The following is a 23,823-nucleotide window of genomic DNA, read 5'->3' as shown; positions in this document are numbered from 1 at the left end:
ACATTGAATTCCTCTCTTATATTTTGGAGTTTTGTATATTATATATAATATTTTTGCCACATGTAAATAAAAATAAAACATTTTACGGTTTTTAACCATAGATTCTAAATTCTTATGGTTAAATTGTCAGTGGCATTTTATTTGCGGTTAATAGTGAAACCGTATAATCACGACATCCCTAGCCAGGTATATAACAATGTTTTGTCATTATACACACTTTAAGGGCTCTATTTTCGTAAGTGCACAAAGCACAGCGCAACGCGCTACGACCATGCGCTACGTCTTATCCAATTTTCAAGCTCAATTTTCGTGCCAGAGCCAAGCGCAACTGGGTGTATTTGGGAGTGTTTTTGCTAACTGTAGGTGTATGCACACAAACTGGGGTGTATTGTATGGTAATAAAGTGGCGCAAAGCGCAATTTCCCATTTTCCTAAGAAATAGGTCATTGCGCTAAGACGTTTCAATGCCACGTCTGTTTTCAGCGCAAAGTCCAAATTAAGTTCCTGCATTTGCAGTTTTAAGATTCCACCAGCAGGTGGTAATAAAGTTAATGTCCAAACTCTGAAAACAAAGTGGAACATCAAATTATATCCTGGACAATAGCCTTTTTATGAAACAAAAATGTATGAGATTTGTGTTAAACTATCTATAGGGCATGTTTTATTTTTCAATAATTATTATAATTATGTTTATATTTACAATTGTATTTATGATATTGTAGAGCTGAGGAGGGCGGGGCCGGGTTGGAATGAGACACACCCGGTCCCCAATCAGCCTGATGGGGCGCGCGAGGGATAAAGGCGGCCGGGGACGACAGTTCGAGAGAGAGAGAATTACAGACAGCTGTACTGTGTGTTTAGTTGTGTGTTTTTGGTTGGGTCTTTGGTTAATAAATTATTATTTAATTTGTCAAGCCGGTTCTCGCCTCCTCCTTTCCTCTAAACCCCCTTACACTGGTGCCGAAACCCAGGAAGGAGGAGGGATTCCCGTCGCAGAGTCCTCGACACTGCCGTCCACTCAGGGGAGCGCCGCTGCCGTCCGACGGGGGACGGAGTAGCCCGACTACCCGGACGCGGGGAACGGCCGCCGTCCGCGAGGCGAGTGGGGACGGGACTCCCCGACCGCCTGGAGCGAGGGAGCCGCTGCCGGGGGCGGAGGAGTGCCCTGCCGTCCCCCGGGAACGCGGAGGGGTCGAGAGAAGACCGCCGTCCGCGGGGGGAGGAGGGAAGCGACTCCCCGACCGCCTGGAGTGGTAGTAGGGCCGCTGCCAGGGGCGGAGGAGAGTCCCCACGGGACGCCGGGAACGCGGAGGGGCGTTCTGTCCGCTGGGGGTCGGAGGTCTGACTCCGGTCCGCCCGGGGAGGAGTGGCTGCAGTCTGCCTGAGAGGGTGGAGTAGTGATCGAGGACCACGCGACGGCGCATCAGAGAACCGGTGAGTTTCTTTTTCTCTCTCTCCTCTCTCTCTCTCTGCCGCTCCGTGTTGGCCTTTCCCTCGCCATTTTGTGTTGTTGTTTTTTCCCCTCCTGTCTCCTCCCAGGTCGAGGAAGGCGGGGAGGACCCGCCGGCAGTCGGGGAATAAGGCACACCCCCCCCACCCGGAGAGGAAGGGTGGGGGGGGATGTACGTCATGCCGGGGGCTCCCCGGCCTGAGGCAACGCCGGGAGGAGTGTAGAGCTGGGGAGGGCGGGGCCGGGCTGGAATGAGACACACCCGGTCCCCAATCAGCCTGATGGGGCGCGCGAGGGATAAAGGCGGCCGGGGACGACAGTTCGAGAGAGAGAGAATTACAGACAGCTGTGCTGTGTTTTTAGTTGTGTGTTTTTGGTTGTGTTTTTGGTTAATAAATTGTTATTTAAGTTGTCAAGCCGGTTCTCGCCTCCTCCTTTCCTCTAAACCCCCTTACAGATATCATTTGTATTGGTATTTTTCCACCTGTTGTCTTAGAGTGATTTATAAGTCACTGCAAAAGGCGCTGATGGAAGAAGTTTGAGAGAGTAAAAAGTTAGGATTTGGTATGATTTTTTTTTTTTTTTTTTGACAACTTCATTATTTTGATTATATTTTCATTTGGTTTAAAGTGTAATTTGAATTTAGAAATATTTTTTGTTACTTTTTTTGTGTTTTAATAAATGAATAAACATTTTCAAAATCGTCCGGTAGAAGTGAAGTGCGTGCTGAAACAATCACTGCTAATACTAGCCATGATTTGTTTGTCAGTAGATAAAAATGATTAATAATACTTATATTTCTGTAATGTAACTTAGCCTACATCCATATCCTGAACCACATTTTCCTTGCATATAAAAGGAGCCCCATTTAATAAGGACGCAGAATGCACAAAATAATTTAAGTCCATATTTCTATTCTTCTAATTCATTGCATACAGTCCATTTTCACTACCAACTTATATGATTGTGCTGTCTTTGTATATATATCAGGTGCTTGACAGGTAATGGACTATATAATAGGACACAGTTGCTGTAATAACCAGAGAAAAACCTCAGATTTAAAGGTGCTGCAAGCAATTTATTCATGTAAAAGTATGCAAAAAAGTTTACTACTCCCTGAAAGATATTACCGAAATAAGTTTTTTAAGATATCCCACCTGTCTCTGTGACAGCACTAGACTCTGTAAACAGCAAATAAAAATGTGAATGCAGGCTGCGGACTATTTGACCTGTCAATCATTTTGCGTGTTCTCATAGTATTGTAGATACAGCGAATTATTGAGGCTTACTGCCATTTTTAAGCCATGTTGTTCAAAACAGTTGTCTGTTGGTGCTATTTTGCTGCTGCTGTTTTAAACAACCGTTTCTGCACGATGTCTGTCTCAATAAAGCTCATTTGTTTTCTTTGGAGTGCAGGGTTTTGGAAAGAGGGGGAGTGGCTAATTCAACAGTTCAATCTTGTGGAAGTAGAACAGCTAAAATCACTTACAGCACCTTTAAATTGCAATTCACCCAATCAGAGCCTTCCACGCACAATTTTGCCAAACCCAACTGCGTCTAGACAAAACTTCACGGCCATGCCCATTGACTTATGGCATAGCACTGCGCTTAGTGCTATCGCTCTTAAAATAGGGCTCCAAGTATCCCACAAAATGTAACCAAAATATGTACATTTAAATTTACTCATGCAGAGAGTTAAGATTGTGTGTGTGTGTGTTTGTGTGTCATGCAGGCTCCTCGACCTCCTAAGCAGCCCAATATCCAAGACTTTCAGTTCTTTCCTCCACATCTTTTTGAGCTATTAGAGATGGAAATTCTCTACTACAGAAAAACCATTGGATACAAGGTGAGCACCTCATGTATTCTAGATGTTTTTCTAGTGAGTTTTTTTAAGCTCTGAAATGCAACAGAATCTTTAGCTTTTACTATTTGTATATGATTTATTCTAGTGTTTGCTTTTCAGTGCATATGGTTGAAATTAATGTGTTTGTTTGTATATGGTAGGTTCCACGGAATCCAGATATCCCAAATTCGGCGCAGGTCCAGAAAGAGGAACAGTCAAAAATAGATGAGGCTGAGCCCCTCTCACCAGAAGAGGCTGAGGAAAAAGAGAAACTACTCACACAAGTACAGTATCACCCTTTCACACATTCATACGCACATTCTTAATGTGCTAATTTCAGAGCAGTGCAGAAACAGTTTGTTTTGTTAACAGGGTTTCACAAACTGGAACAAACGTGATTTCAATCAGTTTATTAAAGCGAATGAGAAGTACGGTCGTGATGACACCGATAGCATCGCCAGAGAGGTGGAGGGCAAAACCCCCGAAGAGGTCATGGAGTACTCCGGTATAAGACAAACCTCACACATGAGCCACATACAATTTTTACACCTGCATCAACTACTTACACTTAGCTGTGTGTTTGTTGTGTAATTATAGCTGTGTTTTGGGAACGCTGTAACGAGCTGCAGGATATCGAGAAAATTGTGGCTCAGATAGAGCGAGGTGAAGCACGAATCCAGAGACGCATCAGCATCAAGAAAGCCCTGGACGTTAAGGTCAAGATTTGTTTTATGTAGGACTTACAATAATAGTGATTTAAAATCAGAATCTCCAGACAACAGAAGTTTCTTGAGTATGAACAGAATGGAATTCAATTACAGTGTCTGCAAGCAAGATTTTTTTAAATAGCTGCTAAATTATGATTGTGTGAGGTGTTGTAGGACTTCTTGCTTTTGATGATTTATGCATCCTCAGTATTTATGCAGTGAAGTAAAAAGCTTTATCACAGTAACATCGTGTGCCATATTTTACAAGTATGAATCCTTACAACTATCAGTTTTAATTACAAATTACTCTCCAGTGTGAAAAAAATGAGCTGAGATGTAAATCGTTCTGAGATTTGAATGCAGATCAATGGAGGATTCAGTTTTGTGAGCCGTCTAGCGCCCCCTTGTGTAAAGACAGCTTTGTGTCTCACAAAATAGGTTATTTCTGACAACATTTGTGTCAGTATCAAAGACTTCTTTAGTCATGAAAAAGCTTACAAATAATTTTTTTTTTAAATTATCATTCTATAATCTAACCTTTAATGGTATGAAATAGACAGTACTGTGCAAAAGTCTTAGGCACATAAGATGTTTCACAAAAAGATTTGTCTTAAGATGGTTAATTAATATCTTCAGCTTTAGTGTGTCAATAGGAAATATACATTTTAGACTCCCAAACATTACTTTTGCAAATACATTTATAATAGAATAGAAGAACAGGGAGCTCTGCAACAGATGTCATGGGCCCCACAAACCCCCCACTGAACATCGTGTCAGTCTGGGATTACAAGAAGAGACAGAAGCAATTGAGACAGCCTAAATAGACAGAAGAACTGTGGTGAATTCTCCAAGAAGTTTGGAACATCCTGTCTGCCAGCAATCAAGAAAAACTGTGTCCAGGTGTACCTAGTAGAATTGGTGCTGTTTTAAAGGGAAAGGTGGTCACACCGAATATTGATTTAGCTTTAATTTATGTTTACTGGACTTTGTATGACATTAATTGATCAATGAAAACTATTATTGGCATTATTTTTGAAGAAATCATCACTATGCAACATTTTTCACAAGTGCCTAAAACTTTTGCACAGTACTGTATGTGAAATTGTCAATTGCCTGAAAAAAATCCTTGTCCCCTTCATCTGCTGCACTCCACTTCTGTGACATGTAAAGTTATTTATTTTGTACTTATTGTAATACAAACATTAGTGCAAGGCCGAACAAGTGTGCAAAAAAGCAAAATACAATTATTATTAATAATTTCAATAATTTAAATGTTTGTCCTTTTTTTTATTTTTATGTTTTAACGTTTTTTCTAAATACAAAACATTATGGTAAATAATTTTTAAGGTCAAAGTTCAGAGGCTGCTTAAAAGTGCATATAGCAATTCTTCCCAGCATGTTAAAAAGTTATTAATTCACATTTTAACTGTAGTATTTTCACACACAAAAAAACCCATTGAACCCTTAAAATGTGGTGTTGTAACCCATTTAACCCTCATTAGTATTAACTTGCTTCGTTCGTGAAAAAAAATTAAATAATAAAAGAAAGAACAACAGCCAAGTGGTTGTTTATGAATAAAAATTAATGTCAACATGTTACAAAATGTTTACCCTCAGCGTTTATAGTCAAAAACTGAACTGAACAGAAAATTTCAATATTTCGTAATTTTTTGAGAATGACCCATTTGCAGTTTGGGTCAGTTCCTCGCATAAATCTGTTGTGCGACTTTAGAAAACATGGAACACAGCACGTGAGTCATATGGGCTACTGTTTACGGACCCAGTTATTCACTTTTGTTGGAAAGCGAAATGCGTTTTAAGGGAGCACACTACAATTGCACATCAATTTCGTCATGAATTAACCAAGAATTATTACTGTGAGAATATGTAGTTAAAGATGCACATTGAGATATGTTGTACTTGTAATAAGTGGTGTTTTATAAAAATAAATTAACTGAATGAATACATTTTTTTATTTAAATTAATGACATCTCAAGCATAGTCCTTGAAAACAAATAAAAATGTGCTTGAAAAGTCCTTGAAAGTCCTTGAATTTAACTTTGAAGCATCTGTACGAACCCTGGTTTGTGTACTTGTAGGTAGCGCGTTACAAGGCTCCGTTCCACCAGCTTCGCATTCAGTACGGCACAAGCAAAGGAAAGAACTACACAGAGGTGTGTGTGTGTGTCTGTGGGAGAGAGAGAATTATTGTGTTTTATTATTGTATCATTTACATTAAGGATGCTTTCATGCTTGGTTCGATTTTCCTTCCCGCTTCCCCTGCCAGTCTCTTTTCACATCATATTATTTGGGTGCGCATCACGGCCCCGATTGCGTCATCAGTTGAGTGCAACTAGGTCACAACTCGAGAAGACATTAACTTCGATGTTGTGAAAATAGTTATGAAATATTGAAGTTTGTCTTTTAGGATTTACCACAAAAACTTTACATGTACAGAACAGAACTTGTGTTTGTCTGCCACGGATGCATTGAATGTGCAAAGATGTGAAGAATGTGAACTATTCTTTGAAGGTGATTTATTTGACAAAAGCAAATATGAGAAATGTATTATACCATAATAATTGAGATTATACACCATCAACAGCGGTTCACTTCTGCAATTTAGAGATTACATTAACAGCAGCAAACCGTACCAGAGTTCTCATGAACTGTTCCCCAGACCACCTTTTCAAGTGGATTCAGGTGGGGTTCGTTGGTGTTCACATCATCCAAATGAACCGAACTTTGACGTCAAACGAACCTGGGTGCGTACCAAAAGTGCTAGTGTGAAAGCACCCTAAAAGAAATGGAAACTTTTCTGATCTGTGTTTGTGTGTACAGGAGGAGGACAGGTTTCTGATCTGCATGCTCCATAAGATGGGCTTTGATAAAGAATATGTGTATGAAGAACTTAGGCAGTGTGTACGGAATGCCCCACAGTTCAGATTTGACTGGTTCATTAAGTCCAGGACTGCCATGGTGAGTGTGTGTGTGTGTGTGTGTGTGAATATACTTGGCTATAATTTAGGGACAAAACAATTCATAAATAATGTTCTGATTCGAATTCTACTTAAGGTTAGTCTGTAGTATTTATAATTAGCTTTATATAAAAACAATAGAAGTCTATAGAATTTCCTCATTAAAAATGTAAAAGTTAGACAGTAAATGTCCTTATTTAAAAGTAAACGTGTGTGTGTGTGTGTGTGTGTTTGAGATAATGAAGAAAAATGTCCCTGGAACAATAAAAAAAAACCCTAATCAAACCACCTTTTCGGGATGTCTCCACAAGGAAGAAAAAAAATTAATAAAGGAACTAATTAATTATTAATCATAAGAACTTATTAATGATTTATTGAAATAATTTATTAGGTACTAATTTTAGGGTTAGGATTAGTGTATTATCATCATTGGCTTATATTGAACGATTCTCACGAAACATGTCAAGAAAATATCCTGGTCCTATTTAACCCCAAATCAATACAAATAAATATGAAATCATATTTTGCATAAAGAAAATGAAGACTACATTTAGGACCATTAAGATTGTTTTTGCATTGTGACATTATTTTCAGTACACTCTGGACATTTTACATTTACTATTCTCATTGTTTTCAATTATGATTCTCATTACTGTAACAAACACTGTGAAACCTTTACAGTAGGAAAAATGCTGTTCTACAATGATTTTCAAATGAAAATAGTGAAAATGAAATGCAGTACCAAGGGTGTACTACTATGATGTATAAATACTTTAGAATTTAAATAATATATCAGGTTTTCCATGTTGCGCTAATGAGAATTGTGAGTTCAATGTACATAACTGTCATGAAAATAATGTCACAATGTTAAACATCTTAATGGCCCTAAAAATAGGCTTTGTTTTTTATTATTTGTTTCTTTTGATTTTGGATTAAAATAGGACCAGGACATTTTTTTGACAAGTCTCTATAAGCACATATTAACATGGTTGTGTGTGCATCTCTCACACACAATTGCAAAATCTTACATACTTACACAGGAAGCTTTTCTCAGGTCATGATATATGTGAAAGTGTGTAGGTGCAGATGCATGTATGATGTGTGAGAGAAATTGTGAGCATATGGGTTTTGCTGATAACTGTTTCTCTTTTTCTGAGGTGATGAAAGGTGTGACAGTTTCCATCCATGTGTTTTGTCTGCTCTGCTAGGAGCTGCAGCGGCGCTGTAACACACTCATTTCTCTCATTGAGAAAGAGAACATGGAGATAGAGGAGAAAGAGCGAGCTGAGAAAAAGAGAACACCCAAAGGACAATCAGTAATACCTCCCGTCTTCTTTCATTTCGCTCCGTCTGTTGTTGTTGTGCACCATAGCCTGCTCACCCCCAGAGACAGTCTATCTAGTTCAGAATCAAGCTTCAAAAACTGAACAGGAAATAACATCCAAATGATAACAATTCCCCCCAGAGTCTTGTCCACAATGAAATATAGTATATCCCAAAGATGATAGTATATCCCACTATCCCAGTATCTGTCCATCTATCTGTTCATCCATCCGTCCATCCAACCAACAGTGACAGCAGCAAACAAAGTTTCAGATGGAGGCTGCATCTCTTGCATCCCTTCAGCTCATTGCAATTCTCATTGAGGTTGCATTGCGTAAATTAGACGGGGTTGCCCACCGTTGCTGTGTTGGCTGATTGCCCTGTCAATCCGATAATGCCCGCTTATCATGTTCGCAACCGGTCCTCAAATCAGGCTGAATAGGTAAAACTGGTGGAAATGGATGGTCTAATTGTAGTTAACAGCTCACCAACTTTCGGTCACATCTAAATTGAAATTAACTTTGAAACTAACTGTGAGTGAGCTTTTTTTAGTGACCATTTAGCTCAGTTTAATTAAAGCTGCACCTTTGTGCTAGTAACTTTCATCACGCCAATGATTTGATGACTCCAAAAAGAAGGTGACCATAAATAATAAGTGAACAACAGTTAGTAGTAACAAATAAGAGCTGTGCGCAATATGATTAATACCATATTATTGTAGTTATTGTTTTTGAAGCATTTTTAAAAAATGTTACGCATAAACTTGATGACACTTTGACATGCCTTGGTGTCTATCTTATAAACTTACTGTTTTTTTTCCATTTTGTCACAGGTTTATAAGCGTAAAGTGGAAGCGCCATCTGACAGGAAAGAGAAGAAATCTCGATCATGATTTGTCTTCCATCTGCTCTCTGCTCCCTATTTTGAAGCATTACGATAAACATATGCCTCTACAGCGTTTAAGCCGTTTTGTTGCTATCTGTCACATCTGTAACTCAACACCAGTTTCTTAAAATAAACGTGTAAATTATAGCAAAACAAAAACTATTTGGAACATATAAAACACTTCCTCAACATTTTTAAATCCTGTCCCACAGGCTGCATGTTTTGGCAGTTTGAACAGGGCTTTTTTTTTTATTTCCCAAAATGCTCCTTGTTTATATGGCATTGACATTTATTCAGCATGCAAAAAGGACATCTCTTTAGACTGTTCTCTTCTCTTTTGTGCATTTTATAAATGAAGCGCTCTCTGCCTGAGACTTTATAATTGTATGTTTGAGGTCTCTGTGATTTGCACCTTAATCCTTGTGATCTGTAGCTTTGCACATCCAGTCTTAAGCTTTTTTCTACATTTGTGTGCCATTTAATGTTGCATTTAAGCTATTTTACACATTCTTGTTTTAACTTGTACCCTTACCTGATCTTTATATGTACAAGTCCAGTATTATTAAAAAAGAAACTAAATCTGCTTGGTTGGTTTCATTTATACCTTTTGTATGCATTATGTAAAAGCAATTTTTCCTTCATGGCACTTTTACTTCACTAACTTTGCATTTTCTGTCAGTTGGATTGCATATTTTTCAAGTGTTGCATGATGCATTGTGTAGCATTTTTACTTCGAGTGTGGGAAAATCACATGTTTTGGAAGACATTGTAGGATTTACAGTAAAATGGAATAGTCAAGGGCATTAAAGGACTAAAGGGTTGAAATGTAATACAAAAGCTGTATAAAACAAAATAGACTAAATTCATATAAAAATACTAGGAAGTGATATTGATGAATGTCCAGGATCTAACGCTGTCTTACAAATAACTAATCTCTAAAAAGCGAGTCATAAATTTGTCACTGTCAATGATTGAAAACCAACTCTCAAGAATTTGCATCGGCTTAACTCTTCCCTGCTGTACCCCAGTAAAATTTAAACTGGTAAGTCCTTGTCTGAATGCGGGTGAAATATTTTGCCTAACAATATTGCATCAATCATGTCGTGTATCCAATATTTCTATCTGTTGTTTAGAAGCAGAACTAGCGATGCCCGATTCACGAATGAATCGGTTGTTTTGAGATTGATAGCAAAACGGCTATAGCAGCTGTCCAAATCATTCAGTCACTCATGCTCTTGACTAATTAGTTTTTTTTTTTTGCGGTTTTTCACTCAGTAAAACAGTATCATGATTATTTAAGCACAGAGAGCAAAAAGTACAGGATGAAGTGGATATGGATCTACTATCAACTAAAAGAAAATCTTTGAATTAATCCTACTGTCTGCCATCCTTTAAAGCCTGCACGTGCAACTTTTACAGTACATGAAAGCACTTAAAATACCAAAACGTTCTACTGCATTGCAATGGTTTATGGACATTAGAGTATCGCGTAAATACCATACATTAAGGGATAGTTAACCCAAAAATGAAAATTCTCTCATCATTTACTCACACTCATGCCATCCCAGATGTTTCTGACTTTTTTTCTGCTGCAGAACACAAACGAAGATTTTAAGAATATCTCAGCTCTATTGGTCCATATAATGAAAGTGATGAGAGCTCCAAAAATCATATAAAGGCATTTTAAATGTAATATATGACTCCAGTGGTTTAATACTGTATGTCTTATGAAGCGATGCAATCGTTTTGGGTGAGAAACAGATCAACATTTAAATCCTTTATTACTATAAATCTCCATTTTCACTTACAGAATGTTAGAAACAATATTGGTCTGTTTCTCACCCACACCTATCATACCACTTCTAAAGGCATATATTTAACCACTGGAGTCTTATGGATTACTTTTATGCTTCCACTTTTGGAGCTCAAAAGGTCTGATCACCATTCACTTGTGTGACACTCCTGTTCTACCTGCTCTGTACGGGAATTGAACCAGCATCTCCAGCATGGGTGGTAGATGTGCTAACAAGGAGGCTAAAGCCTCTAGCATCAGTTGCTAGTGCACCTCTTGAGGTCAAGAGAGTGAGGTTTATACACATTGCACAGCTATCTATCAGCTGGCTCCCATTACACTCACCCCCCTAAACCTCACTCCCATCTGGGTCACAGCACCATTATGATGCTCCTGTTCTACCCGCTCCATATGGGACTTGAACCGGCATGGGAGGCTAAAGGATATAGCTTTTAGCTACAGCTAATGCACCTCTTGAGGTCAGGAGAGTGAGGTTTATAAACATTGCACAGCTATCAGCTGGCTCCCGTTACACTTGCAATATATGGACATGCAGAGCTGAGATATTCTTCAAAGAATCTTTATTTGTGTTCTACAGAAGAAAGAAAGTCATACACATCTGGGATGGCATGAGGGTGAGTGAGTTAATGATGAGAGAATTTTCATTTTTGGGTGAACTATTCCTTTAATGTTTCAAAATGTAAAACGTACATGTTTGTGTAGTGATAGTGGCTGTATTACAGCTAATATCGCCACACGGGTGTGCTGGTGTGCTTTCTCTCTGTCTGGAACAGTATGTTCTCTCTTCGGCTGTTTAATGTGAAACACCAACATCTTCACATCTGCTGTCTCACACTACGACAACGTGAGTACAGACACTCCAAAAAACATCTAAATGGGTAGAGATGAGCTGCTGGCCGTTGTCAGACGCAGGTTTCACACAATTGGTTCCGGTGACATCCGTTTCTGTTCTACCGATGACATCTTATTTAACCACAGAGACAGAAAACAAGACAAGAAATCTGTACTATCAGGGGAGAGCTTTGGATCGACAGCACTAAACAACACAAATAATTTATCTTTCTTTCTTTCTCTCTCTCTTGCTGGCTCTTTATTCCTTTTTATTAAAATAGGGTTAGCAAATTGAATTGGCAGTTGTTAGGCGTGCATGTGTGTATCAATCATACATATAGGGTTTACACAGGACACACACACAGTCAAATAACCTACTGTGACAGAACTGCAGTCACACTCTTGCATTCTGCTTCCTGCTCACTGACCCAAAAATCCAATCTCCCCCATCATCCATCTCCGTGTGTGCATGCATTGCTATGTGTGAATGTGAATGCAGGTGTTAATGTGTTTGTGGCTTATCTCAGTCAACCAAACACAGTACATAAACCATATGCAGTTCAGAGTGCGGAGGGGGTAATGCTGGAATATGAAATAAAGTATATTTAGTTTCACCGGGAACAGGTGAATATGAACATACCTTAATTTTCACTAAGATTTGAGAGAACCTTAGTCTAATAAAATTTAACATGCTCCAAAGTTCAGCAGAGACTGATTACCACAAAATTCTTATTTTGTAATAAAGTCTTGCAGCCCCATACTGTCAAGAGATGTCTCTCTTTATCGACTGCTGTTAATATGGCTTAGAGCTACAGTTTATTAGCTATTAAAAGTATGAAATTTTTTTTTAACAACATGCATGAATTTTGATGTTCTTGGAAAATTATGCAGTTTTTTATTATTATTATTATTATTTTTTTATAGTATCATTTTATGTTTGTTCTCACATTTCTCATAAACAATTGCAATGTGCCAAGTTTAAATAAGCTACAGCGAATTAGAAGTTTATCAGTGAATGACAGATTAAATTTAGTTCTGTTCCTCACACAAAGTTATTGTATGGCTTCAGAAATAAAGTGCACAAGTTTCATGTTCTAAGTTGATGGGGCTTTTTTCTTTTCTTTCTTTTTTTTTGTGGATCTTGACAGCCACTGGTCATTGCTTTTACTGTATGAAAAAAACAGCATGAACATTCTGTTAAACTTCTCTTTTTGTGTTCCAGATTTATGAAGAGAATCATACAGGTTTGGAATGAGATAATGGTGAGTAAATTATGATGGAGTTTTAATTTTTGGGTGAACTATTTCTTTGAAACATGGGTATTGTTTTTCGCCCAGAATGGGTAACATTTTTTTCCTCAGTTTTCTAAAACACTACCTCCTTAGTTATAATTGGTCCCAAGTCCTGGGCGTAACAATGTGTTCCCTTCTAAGTCTATCACTTCGACGCTGTGTCAGTAGCTGACGATGTGGGAACTCCTCCTTGGGGCTGTGACCTTAAAACCCTATATCATCATGGCAGTTTGATTGGCTGGTGATGCTTGGAGCTCCGCCCTATGCTTGCGTCATCACGAGCATATAAGCCGGAGCCCAGAGCCACACCATCAGAATATTCCTCTTTAATGGTCACATAGACATCTCTTGGTGGTCGAGAGACTACAGCTTGAGTGGCCCATGCCTGATGTGCCAGTGCGCTCTCGACTCTTCTTTCCTGAGTTGAACGCAAACTGGTGAAGACATGGTGCTCAGCATACTAGGCGAGAAATCGTGTCTCCGGTGCAGTGGCCTTCTCATCTCTGGATCGAGCCAAGCTTAGAGGCTATACATAGCTTCCCACAGTCAGAGAGCACTCCCCACCCCCTCTTCACACATTGTCACCTCTGGTACTCCATGGCACAAGCTTCACTAGGCTTTAATGCCTTAGGTCACAGATGGCCAGCGAAACGCAAATATGCATTCCCCCTGTACGCTTGTTACATCAAGTTTTGTGCAAGATCTGGGAAGACTAGGAAACATTGATACTAGTTGAGCCGAAACGGCCCACCAGCCACTGGTTCCCGGAGGTGGTAGAGCTGTTGGATGCTTCCCCATGAGAAATTCCACTGAGGACGGATTCTCGCAAGCTCAAGGTAAATCTGGCATTCTTAGCCAGAGCTGTGGAGACTGCATGTCTAGCCTCTGAATGGGGCTCATCTGACACAATAGGGTTGTCGCAATTGGTGCTAGGCACCATACTATAGTAAGTCATTGCCATAGCGGCCACTCAAGGGTTTGTCCATAGGCAAACACCCTCTGGTCAGTACATTTTTGCATTGTGAGAGAAGGCTGAGAATTTTCACTCCACTACCATTCTGGTCTGGGACTTAGCGCTGGGCTTAGCTAACACATACTCTCTTGTAAGTGCTGCTACTCCCTTTGGAGTCAAACATGTCGAGGACTTTCAGGCCTTTGCGGTCTAGCTCTTGTTTAAAGTTTGGACTGGGCCTGCCAAGAGAGGGTAATGTGCCCACTAGCAACCCTCTTTAGGGCTCAGGTTACCCTGAGAGTCAGACAAGGCTGACAGACTACTAATCCTTTTTATGTGCATTCACACCGAAAGCATTTTTGCATCTGCACGGTTTTCCAATTGTTTTTCTATGTAAACATGCACTACATGTCTTGCTGTTTTTACAGCATCTTGTGCAGGAGTGCCGTGTTTTAGCCATTCGAGTTAAAAAGAACTTGAACTGTTAAAAACGTGTCTCGAGACCACTGCGTTTTGCTCTTTGTTACACTGCATCTACTTTTTTTTAGTGCAAGGATGCGTTCGGTGTAAACAGCCCCTTTCTCTTTCTTCGATCCAACGTCTATAAGTGATGACAAAGCTGGGCACATGAAACATTCAAGAATGATGCATTATAGGGGCTGTTTTTTTATTTAAAAACTAAATATATTTTACAATAATGATATGGTATTTTAAAGGTGATTTATTCATTTAATTGGCTATTTTTGTTTATTTATTTATTTTTCATAATGTGTATTGCCCTGCTAGCGGCCCACTGGGAAAAGTCCCGACCCTCCCAATGGCCAATCTGACCCTGGGCATACTTGTATTATACTGGAATTCCAATTGCGAATGGACTGTATAGCATGGTCAAAAGTTTAATGTTCATGGTCACATACAGCTGGCAGAAAACAAGACATGCTCTCGTTGACAATGATACAGTTTGTAGACTGACAGATTTAAATCTTTTAAATAATAGAAATCTAGAAAGATTACAAGAAGTCTTTATTTTTTCTTTCTTTCTTCACCCTTCCTCAAAGAAGTTTGTGTGTGATATGCAAGTGGCCTTTTGCTTGTCCATTTAATTTGCTCAATACTTCAGCATCAATACAGGAAATGCCATGGTTCTCTTTCCAACCACATGCAGCACTGTTTTTAGTCGCTACCCGTGTCCACTGGTCTAAGATCAGCCGTGTGGTTTCTCTGATAATGTTTAGACTGAACAGCTGGTCCCAGATCAGAACCACATCACTCTGCAGGACATTTCATCAAGAGAGACCACAATGAATTGGAGTCAGAAAAATCAAAGGCTTCTCTACTTTTAGAGGACAATGTCATTTATTTTATATAAAAACAGTGCAGCCCCCTGTTGCACGGATGTGAGATGGAAAAACAGAGTGAAATCTGTAAACAGCAAGAGTCGATAATGGGGCTCTGGGGTGACCTGATCATGTGTGACCCCCTGTCGGGCGCATCAGTGGTTCCCATGGTGACCGAGTGTCTGTGAGTTGAGTTCTGCTTTCACAGTCGATGGCTTTCTCTCTCACTCTCTTGCTCTCTGTCTCTCCCTCGCTCTGTAACTTCATACGTTAAACAGGGATGACTAATTACTATAGTTAATTAATGTAACGTGTTCTTGCATGCATATGAGGTCTTTGCCATACTTTGAGTTTAAGTGATTGCATTTTTGAGTGTGTGTTTCTGTGAGTGTGTGTGTGTGCTTGCCCATAGGCTTGGCTAATCCCTGATCGTGAGATGGCAGAGAAAATTCTGGATTTCTTAGGGCTGTCTTAGTTGTCTGTCAATAAATAATGCCAAAGATTCACGCATGCACACAGAGTTTGTTAACATCAACTCCCCATTAACATTCTGTATCCAATGTGAACAAAATGTCATTTTCTGTCCATAAATGTCCCATGTCTCCATCACTCATAAACATGCAGGAACATTCTCTTGATACTCTGCAGCAGACAGAGCCACTGCTTTTAGCCAAATGGAAATATATGTTAATGTGTGCATGCAATTAGGTGAGAAAGAGATAAAGAGAGAAAGTGTGAGTAGGTCTGAAAATATGGTTCACTTAACGTGTGTATGCATTGCAATTAGAATAGAGAGATAGAAAGGGACAAAATGAAAGAGGGAAAGTTCTGAAAACATGACTCGCTTCCTCTCCTTAACATTAAGCGATTTTGTGCATAAAATCTCCATGTGAACAAAAGGGATGAGGGCCATAGGAAACACAGGCAGAACCAGCTGATGTGGTAAAGCGTGAAATTCCCACTAAATCCCATAAAGCATTTATTTAGCTCTTCCTTCCCTCAGCATTTCTTTCGTAACCCGACTACATTACGTCTCATCTCTGTTTCAGACCTCTTCAAATGAATCCTCTCCTTATGCTGGCTTTCTGCAGTGCTGCTTTACTGCCTGCCCTTCCCAAGAAACTACCTAAAGTCACACAGCATTATCGCATTACACCAGTCTAAAAGTCCCTTCATTGGACCCTTGTACATTTTCAAATTTCTGTTACTGGTGTTCAGATCCCTTAATGGTTTTGCAGCTAAATCCATATCTAATAAGCTTTGTTCCAACAGTCAGTAAGACTTATGTGGATGCACAATCCTCACAAATGCCTGTTAGAAGCTCACTAAGACCCTTGATGCATTTACATTTTAAACACACCTTTTGGCATAGAGTTTGCCTAATTTAGCTTACCCTACTAAAAATACTAGCATGACTATTCTTGAATACAGTTTTTGAATAGCTTTGGTACAATTATCACAAGTACAAAGTAGAACAAAGCTCTAAACTGCTCATACTTGTATAAAACAGTTAATTCGGTCATTCAAAACCAGCTATTGTGCTTTAATTAGGGATGTAAAAATGTCCTTTTAGACAACCATTGTTTCAAAACATTTAAACTCGATGGACCCACCGGCAGGTCCAAAGGAGGGCACTATATCGCAAAAAAAGTTTATGCTTAAAACGTTGAAGTCTCCGTATACATAAGTCAGGCATATGAGGTATCATTTTAAAGCTTAGAATCTGAACTATTCAGATATAACCATAAATTCTGCATTTATGTTACTTATAATAATGTGAAACATTCACATTGAAAATTAGCACTCTCTAGAGGTAATGGGGTAGAAATATTTAAATGAAAATAAAAGTCCTATATGAAATGAAAGCTCTCAGGAATGTTACTGTACAATTTAGTTGTCCTAATACCACAGTTCAAAATATTTTCAAAAGAATTGCAAAGTGAAGTATGATTTCTGGAAGTCATCAAATACAAATGTCTCTTTTATGCTCCAATAACTGCTGCTGTAAGTACCAAATAGCTAAAAACTTTATATCTGCTTTTATCTTAGGATGTTCATTGTCTCCTTGTCTGTGAGCTTGCTTGGCTGAATAATCCAATGTTATATCTTAGATGTCTAGAACAAAATATGCCATCCAGAAGAAAAAGCATGCAAAACAAATCATCAGAAAATATGTTTTTGACTATTGATAAAATGTATTATATCATTGCAAAGGGAAGCTTTGAGCTTCAAATCCACTCAGAGGCTAAGATATTCAATGAAACAACAAGGGTGGTGCAAGAACTGAAAATTAGACTGAATGTCTATGGACAAGCTTATCTGTGAGGGCAAAAATGTGTTAGAGCAACACCTACATTTTAGGTCTGCATATTGTGATGAAATGTGATAGAGAAAAAAATATTTTTTTTCTGGTGCTTTCTGCCACGTAGTGGAATAAAATTAGAATTTTCAAAGTGAGGTAGAGTGAACAGAACCAGAATTACATGTTTACAAGTTAGGACAACAAAAAAGTTATGTTTTTAAAGACAATGATTACATTGTCTTTTTGCATCTTGAAATTATTTTCTGGACCCTTAATTACATTTTATCCCCTTCCGGATGTTTTATTTTTACCACTTGCGATGTTTTCAATGATGGTTCTCTTTACCGTAACAATCATATTTTATTGTATTACAGTAAAAAAATAAAAAAAAATAAATGCTGTAAAATTAAAATGAGCGAAAATTTATGTATAAATAATTTATATATATATATATATATATATATATATATATATATATATATATATATATATATATCATACACAAACACACACACAATATGGACAAAAGTATTGGGACACCTACACATTACACCTACAGGAGTTTTTATGACATCCCATTCTAAATCCGTAGGCATTAATATCGAGTTGGTCCCCTCTTTGCAGCTATAACAGCTTCCACTCTTCTGGGAAGGCTTTCTACAAAATTTTGGAGTGTGTCTGTTGGAATTTTTGCTCATTCTTCCAGAAGAGCATTTGTGAGGTCAGACACTGATGTTGGACGAGAGGGCCTGGCTTGCAATCTCTGTTCTAGTTCATCCCAAAGGTGTTCGATAGGGTTGAGGTCAGGGCTCTGTGTGGGCCAGTCAAGTTCTTCCACACCAAACTCACCCAACCATGCCTTTATGGACCTTGCTTTGTGCACTGGAGCACAGTCATGCTGGAACAGAAAAGGGCTTCCCCAAACTGTTTCCACAAAGTTGGAAGCACAGAATTTTCCAAAATGTCTTGGTAAGCTGAGGCATTAACATTTCGGAAAGTTCTATGCTTCCAACTTCCAACATTGTTGGCAGATAGGATGTTCCAAGCTTTTGGAAAATTTGCCACAGTTCTTCTATCTATTTAGGCTGTCTCAATTGTCTCTTTATGTAATCTCAGACTGACACGATGTTCAGTGGGGGGCTTTGTGGGGGCCATGACTTATGTTACAGGGCTCCCTGTTCTTCTATTCTAATCTTTTCTATTTGCAAAAGTAATGTTTGAGAGTCTAACATTAATATTTCCTATTGACACACTAAAGCTGAAGATATAAATAACCATCTTAAGACAAATGCTTTTGTGAAACATCTTATGTGCCTAAAACTTTTGCACAGTACTGTATGTATATATATATATATATATATATATATATAGCACAGTTGTGCTCAAAAGTTTGCATACCCTGGCAGAAATTGTGACATTTTGGCATTGATTTTGAAAATATGAATGATCATGAAAAAAACAAAAAACTGTCTTTTATTTAAGGATAGTGATCATATGAAGCCATTTATCATCACATAGTTGTTTGGCTCCTTTTAAAAAAATAATGATTACAGAAATCACCCAAATGGCCCTGATCAAAAGTTTACATACCCTTGAATGTTTGGCCTTGTTACAGACACACAAGGTGACACACACAGGTTTAAATGGCAATTAAAGGTTAATTTCCCACACCTGTGGCTTTTTAAATTGCAATTAGTGCCTGTGTATAAATAGTCAATGTGTTTGTTAGCTTTCACGTGGATGCACTGAGCAGGCTAGAGCCATGGGGAGCAGAAAAGAACTGTCAAAAGACCTGCATAACAAGGTAATGGAACTTTATAAAGATGGAAAAGGATATAAAAAGATATCCAAAGCCTTGAAAATGCCAGTCAGTACTGTTCAATCACTTATTAATAAGTGGAAAATTCAGGGATCTCTTGATGCCAAGCCAAGGTCAGGTAGACCAAGAAAGATTTCAGCCACAACTGCCAGAAGAATTGTTCGGGATACAAAGACAAACCCACAGGTAACCTCAGGAGAAATACAGGCTGCTCTGGAAAAAGACGGTGTGGTTGTTTCAAGGAGCACAATACGACGATACTTGAACAAAAATGAGCTGCATGGTCGAGTTGCCAGAAAGAAGCCTTTACTGCGCCAATGCGACAAAAAAGCCCGGTTACAATATGCCCGACAAACACGCCTCACAGCTTCTGGCACACTGTAATTTGGAGTGACGAGACCAAAATAGAGCTTTATGATTTGGACAGGGGTCAACAAGGCTTATAGTGATAAGAATACCATCCCCACTGTGAAGCATGGTGGTGGCTCACTGATGTTTTGGGGGGATGTGAGCCCTAAAGGCACAGGGAATCTTGTAAAGAGTTATGGCAAGGTGAATGCAGCATGTTATCAGAAAATACTGGCAGACAATTTGCATTCTTCTGCACGAAAGCTGCGCATGGGACGCTCTTGGACTTTCCAGCACGAAAATGACCCTAAGCACAAGGCCAAGTTGACCCTCCAGTGGTTACAGCAGAAAAAGTTGAAGGTTCTGGAGTGGCCATCACAGTCTCCTGACCTTAATATCATCTAGCCACTCTGGGGAGATCTCAAACGTGCGGTTCATGCAAGACAACTAAAGACTTTGCATGACCTGGAGGTATTTTGCCAAGACGAATGGGCAGCTATACTACCTGCAAGAATTTGGGGCCTCATAGACAACTATTACAAAAGACTGCACGCTGTCATTGATGCTAAAGGGGGCAATACACAGTATTAAGAACTAAGGGTATGCAGACTTTTGAACCGGGGTTATTTCATTTTTTTCATTGTTGCCATGTTTTGTTTTATGATTGTGCCATTCTGTTATAACCTACAGTTGAATATGAATCCCATAAGAAATAAAAGAAATGTGTTTTGCCTGCTCACTCATGTTTTCTTTAAAAATGGTACATATATTACCAATTCTCCAAGGGTATGCAAACTTTTGGGCAAACTGTATATTACAATGCTGTAATTGGAATTTCATAATGACCATCTTTTTTCACATTGTGTTAATAAGAACTGGGGGGTAAATATGCATGGATGTAAAAAATCCTAATGGCCCTAAAATAGGCTTTGTTTTTTATATGCAAAATATAGGTTTTATTCAATAACTGAAGTGTTTTTTGGAACCTATTTTTCGATTATATGAGTTTTCTCCCCTACTAAAGAGCACCTTACACATATTTTTTTAAAACTTTTGAACAGACTGGAATATTTTTTCATCATATAGTTTCTTTTGTTTCAGTAAAATAGGACCAGGAAATTTTCCTGACAGGTTTAGTGAGAATCATCCATTCGATTTAATCACCAGAATTATGTAACATTGATATAACATTTAACTAAAATGTACTTTTAAAATTAAATAAGTTAATTCCTCAGCAAACAATACACAATCAATTCAAGAAGTGTTGAATGACAGTACTGACATTACAGTACTGTAATGTGCAGTTGTCATCACAGTACACATACACTGAAATTACCTAACTATACTGACATAAAATTACAAATGCCTGTAATATTTATCCAATGAGTTATCAAAAGATATGATCAGTGAGATATGAAACAACCATAAGGTTTTCTGTCAATAAAATGGAGTATACTGTCAATACTGTAAATGATACTGTAAGAATTGTGTAAGTTCTTGCACTAATGTTAATGCACTAAACATTTTTTTTTTTTTTTTTTTAAATTAGTACATTTTGTCATGGTGATAGGTTGCACAAAATTGATTTATCTACATTTAAGATAAATATTATAAAATGTATTGAAAATACATATTATTTTTAAATGAAAACATAAAAAGATCATTTATATTGAGTAAATGCAACAAAATCTAATCATTTGTATTCTACCTAATTTTAATGTGTACATTTGGCTTACATTAAGTTAACTTGGTATTCTTCAATTAGAAGACTATTTTAGCTGAAGCTGAAAATAAAGGGAACATTAGTTTTCAGTTACCTTCATTCAGATAATATTAAAGCTATATTATTTCCTTGTTTCTCTGACTACATGTTCAGTTAAGGAGATGTGGTGCTTTTTTAAATTCACAGTATTCATCTCTTCAGTCACTACTACACCACTGCTTTGAGGCTTACTCTGAAATAGTGCTTGTCAAATTCATAGGGCTCATCAGGTTTGTCCAGAAAAATCTGGGTAAGAAATTAAGACACTGCCGACATACAGATGCAGAAAATTCACAGAGAGTGAAAATATGATAAATTAATCTGCAAAATAGCCAAATTATCCTATCTGCAAAACTGCTCTCAGAGGTAAATGTTTATACTTTGAATATATTTATATTTGTTCATTGTTTTATATATTTTTCGTGGTGTTGTGTTTATAGGCCCTTTTTAAAATATGTAATTTTATTTATACATATTTTTTTTCCACATTGCTATCTGATTTGCACTGGTATTTTAACTTTTGCACATATTCTGGCAAACTTTGTTTTCTTTCATGTTGTTGCACTAAATAGGCATTTACTGTATGTATATTTATGTGCATAGTTGCAATGAAATTTCAAACACCGTTAGCAGTGTCCTGCAGTGTGACATACTTTCTTCATATAAAACGATTTTAAAGAACATTTTCTTATTTTAATTGTCAACACTTTACAGTATGATTGTATTTGTTAACAAACTACATTGATTTACATGAACTAACACTAAACAATACTTAATAGTCTTGGTTAATGTTAATTTCAACATACTGTATACTAATGCATTTTCAACATTAAAAGTTGTGTATGTTAAATTAACATTTATTAATGCAATTTGAACCAACATGAACAAACAATGAACAATTTTATTTTTATAAAATAACATTAACTAAGATTTATAAATGCTGTACATTTTAATTGCTCATTGTTATTTCATGATACCTAATGCAATTACTGTTAACAAATAGAACCTTATTGTAAAGTGTTACCCTGTAATTATTATACTTGCATGACCTTATATTAATTGAGACACTATAGTTTAATTGTACTTCAACACAGAAGTTGAAAGGTGATTAAAATGGTGAGAAACTTGGTGAAGAATTTCTGACATGTCACAGCACCAAAAATACACACTTTCCCTTATACATTTATGTACATTTTAACCTCACATCTTCATGTTGGGGAATAAAAGGTTCTTGGAGATGGTATTTGTCATCTATTGAGCTATAGAGTGCCAATCTCATCATGTTTGCAGTGGCTCTGTGGATGTTTTAAAGTTATGACAATATTCACAGCGGTGGGGCCCATTTTCATGATTTCTACCATTTCTAAATGTAACTATTTATGCTTCAGATAAGCCCACATACAGTACTTTACCTTGGCCCAAATAATGAAATATTTGGGTGCAAGAGCATATACTACTGTTTTTCCTGACAAAATGTTCTTATTTAGTATAAATAAACTGCACGTTTACCATTTCAGTTGCAGTGTTTCCCACAGGATTAAGTGATACTGTGGTGGGAGATATCAAACATGCGGTTCATGCAAGACGACCAAAGACTTTGTATGACCTGGAGGCATTTTGCCAAGACGAATGGGCAGCTATACCACCTGCAAGAATTTGGGGCCTCATAGACAACTATTACAAAAGACTGCACGCTGTCATTGATGCTAAAGGGGGCAATACACAGTATTAAGAACTAAGGGTATGCAGACTTTTGAACCGGGGTTATTTCATTTTTTTCATTGTTGCCATGTTTTGTTTTATGATTGTGCCATTCTGTTATAACCTACAGTTGAATATGAATCCCATAAGAAATAAAAGAAATGTGTTTTGCCTGCTCACTCATGTTTTCTTTAAAAATGGTACATATATTACCAATTCTCCAAGGGTATGAAAACATTTGAGCAAACTGTATATTACAATGCTGTAATTGGAATTTCATAATGACCATCTTTTTTCACATTGTGTTAATAAGAACTGGGGGGTAAATATGCATGGATGTAAAAAATCTTAATGGCCCTAAAATAGGCTTTGTTTTTTATATGCAAAATATAGGTTTTATTCAATAACTGAAGTGTTTTTTGGAACCTATTTTTCGATTATATGAGTTTTTTCCCCTACTAAAGAGCACCTTACACATAT

General features: G+C 37.8%; 1 protein-coding gene and 1 long non-coding RNA gene across 5 annotated transcripts in view; both read left to right on the top strand.

Moving 5' to 3' along the window:
• The window catches only part of LOC127419568 (SWI/SNF-related matrix-associated actin-dependent regulator of chromatin subfamily A member 5-like), a 29,231-nt gene extending 19,462 nt beyond the window's left edge, over positions 1-9,769 (top strand). For 2 of the 4 annotated variants that reach the window (XM_051661088.1, XM_051661101.1), the window contains 8 exons: positions 3,183-3,296; positions 3,455-3,577; positions 3,666-3,798; positions 3,891-4,009; positions 6,100-6,174; positions 6,842-6,979; positions 8,187-8,294; positions 9,134-9,769. In XM_051661088.1, coding sequence (XP_051517048.1) covers positions 3,183-3,296; positions 3,455-3,577; positions 3,666-3,798; positions 3,891-4,009; positions 6,100-6,174; positions 6,842-6,979; positions 8,187-8,294; positions 9,134-9,193 — 870 coding nt within the window. In that variant the 3' untranslated portion in view covers positions 9,194-9,769. Of the gene's footprint in view, positions 1-3,182; positions 3,297-3,454; positions 3,578-3,665; positions 3,799-3,890; positions 4,010-6,099; positions 6,175-6,841; positions 6,980-8,145; positions 8,295-9,133 lie in introns of those variants that run through there. The other 2 variants (XM_051661095.1, XM_051661096.1) reach the window with 2 other exon arrangements.
• Positions 9,770-11,795: 2,026 nt separating this feature from the next.
• Positions 11,796-23,556, top strand: LOC127419882 (uncharacterized). The gene is made up of 3 exons (XR_007893740.1): positions 11,796-11,843; positions 13,053-13,092; positions 23,160-23,556. It is a non-coding gene; the product is annotated as an uncharacterized LOC127419882 (long non-coding RNA).
• Positions 23,557-23,823: the final 267 nt, after the last annotated feature.

The sequence above is a fragment of the Myxocyprinus asiaticus genome, chromosome 3 (assembly GCF_019703515.2).
Source record: "Myxocyprinus asiaticus isolate MX2 ecotype Aquarium Trade chromosome 3, UBuf_Myxa_2, whole genome shotgun sequence".
Classification (NCBI taxonomy): domain Eukaryota; kingdom Metazoa; phylum Chordata; class Actinopteri; order Cypriniformes; family Catostomidae; genus Myxocyprinus; species Myxocyprinus asiaticus.
Note: the sequence above shows the minus strand (reverse complement) of the source record. Positions and strands in the feature narration are given on the sequence as shown.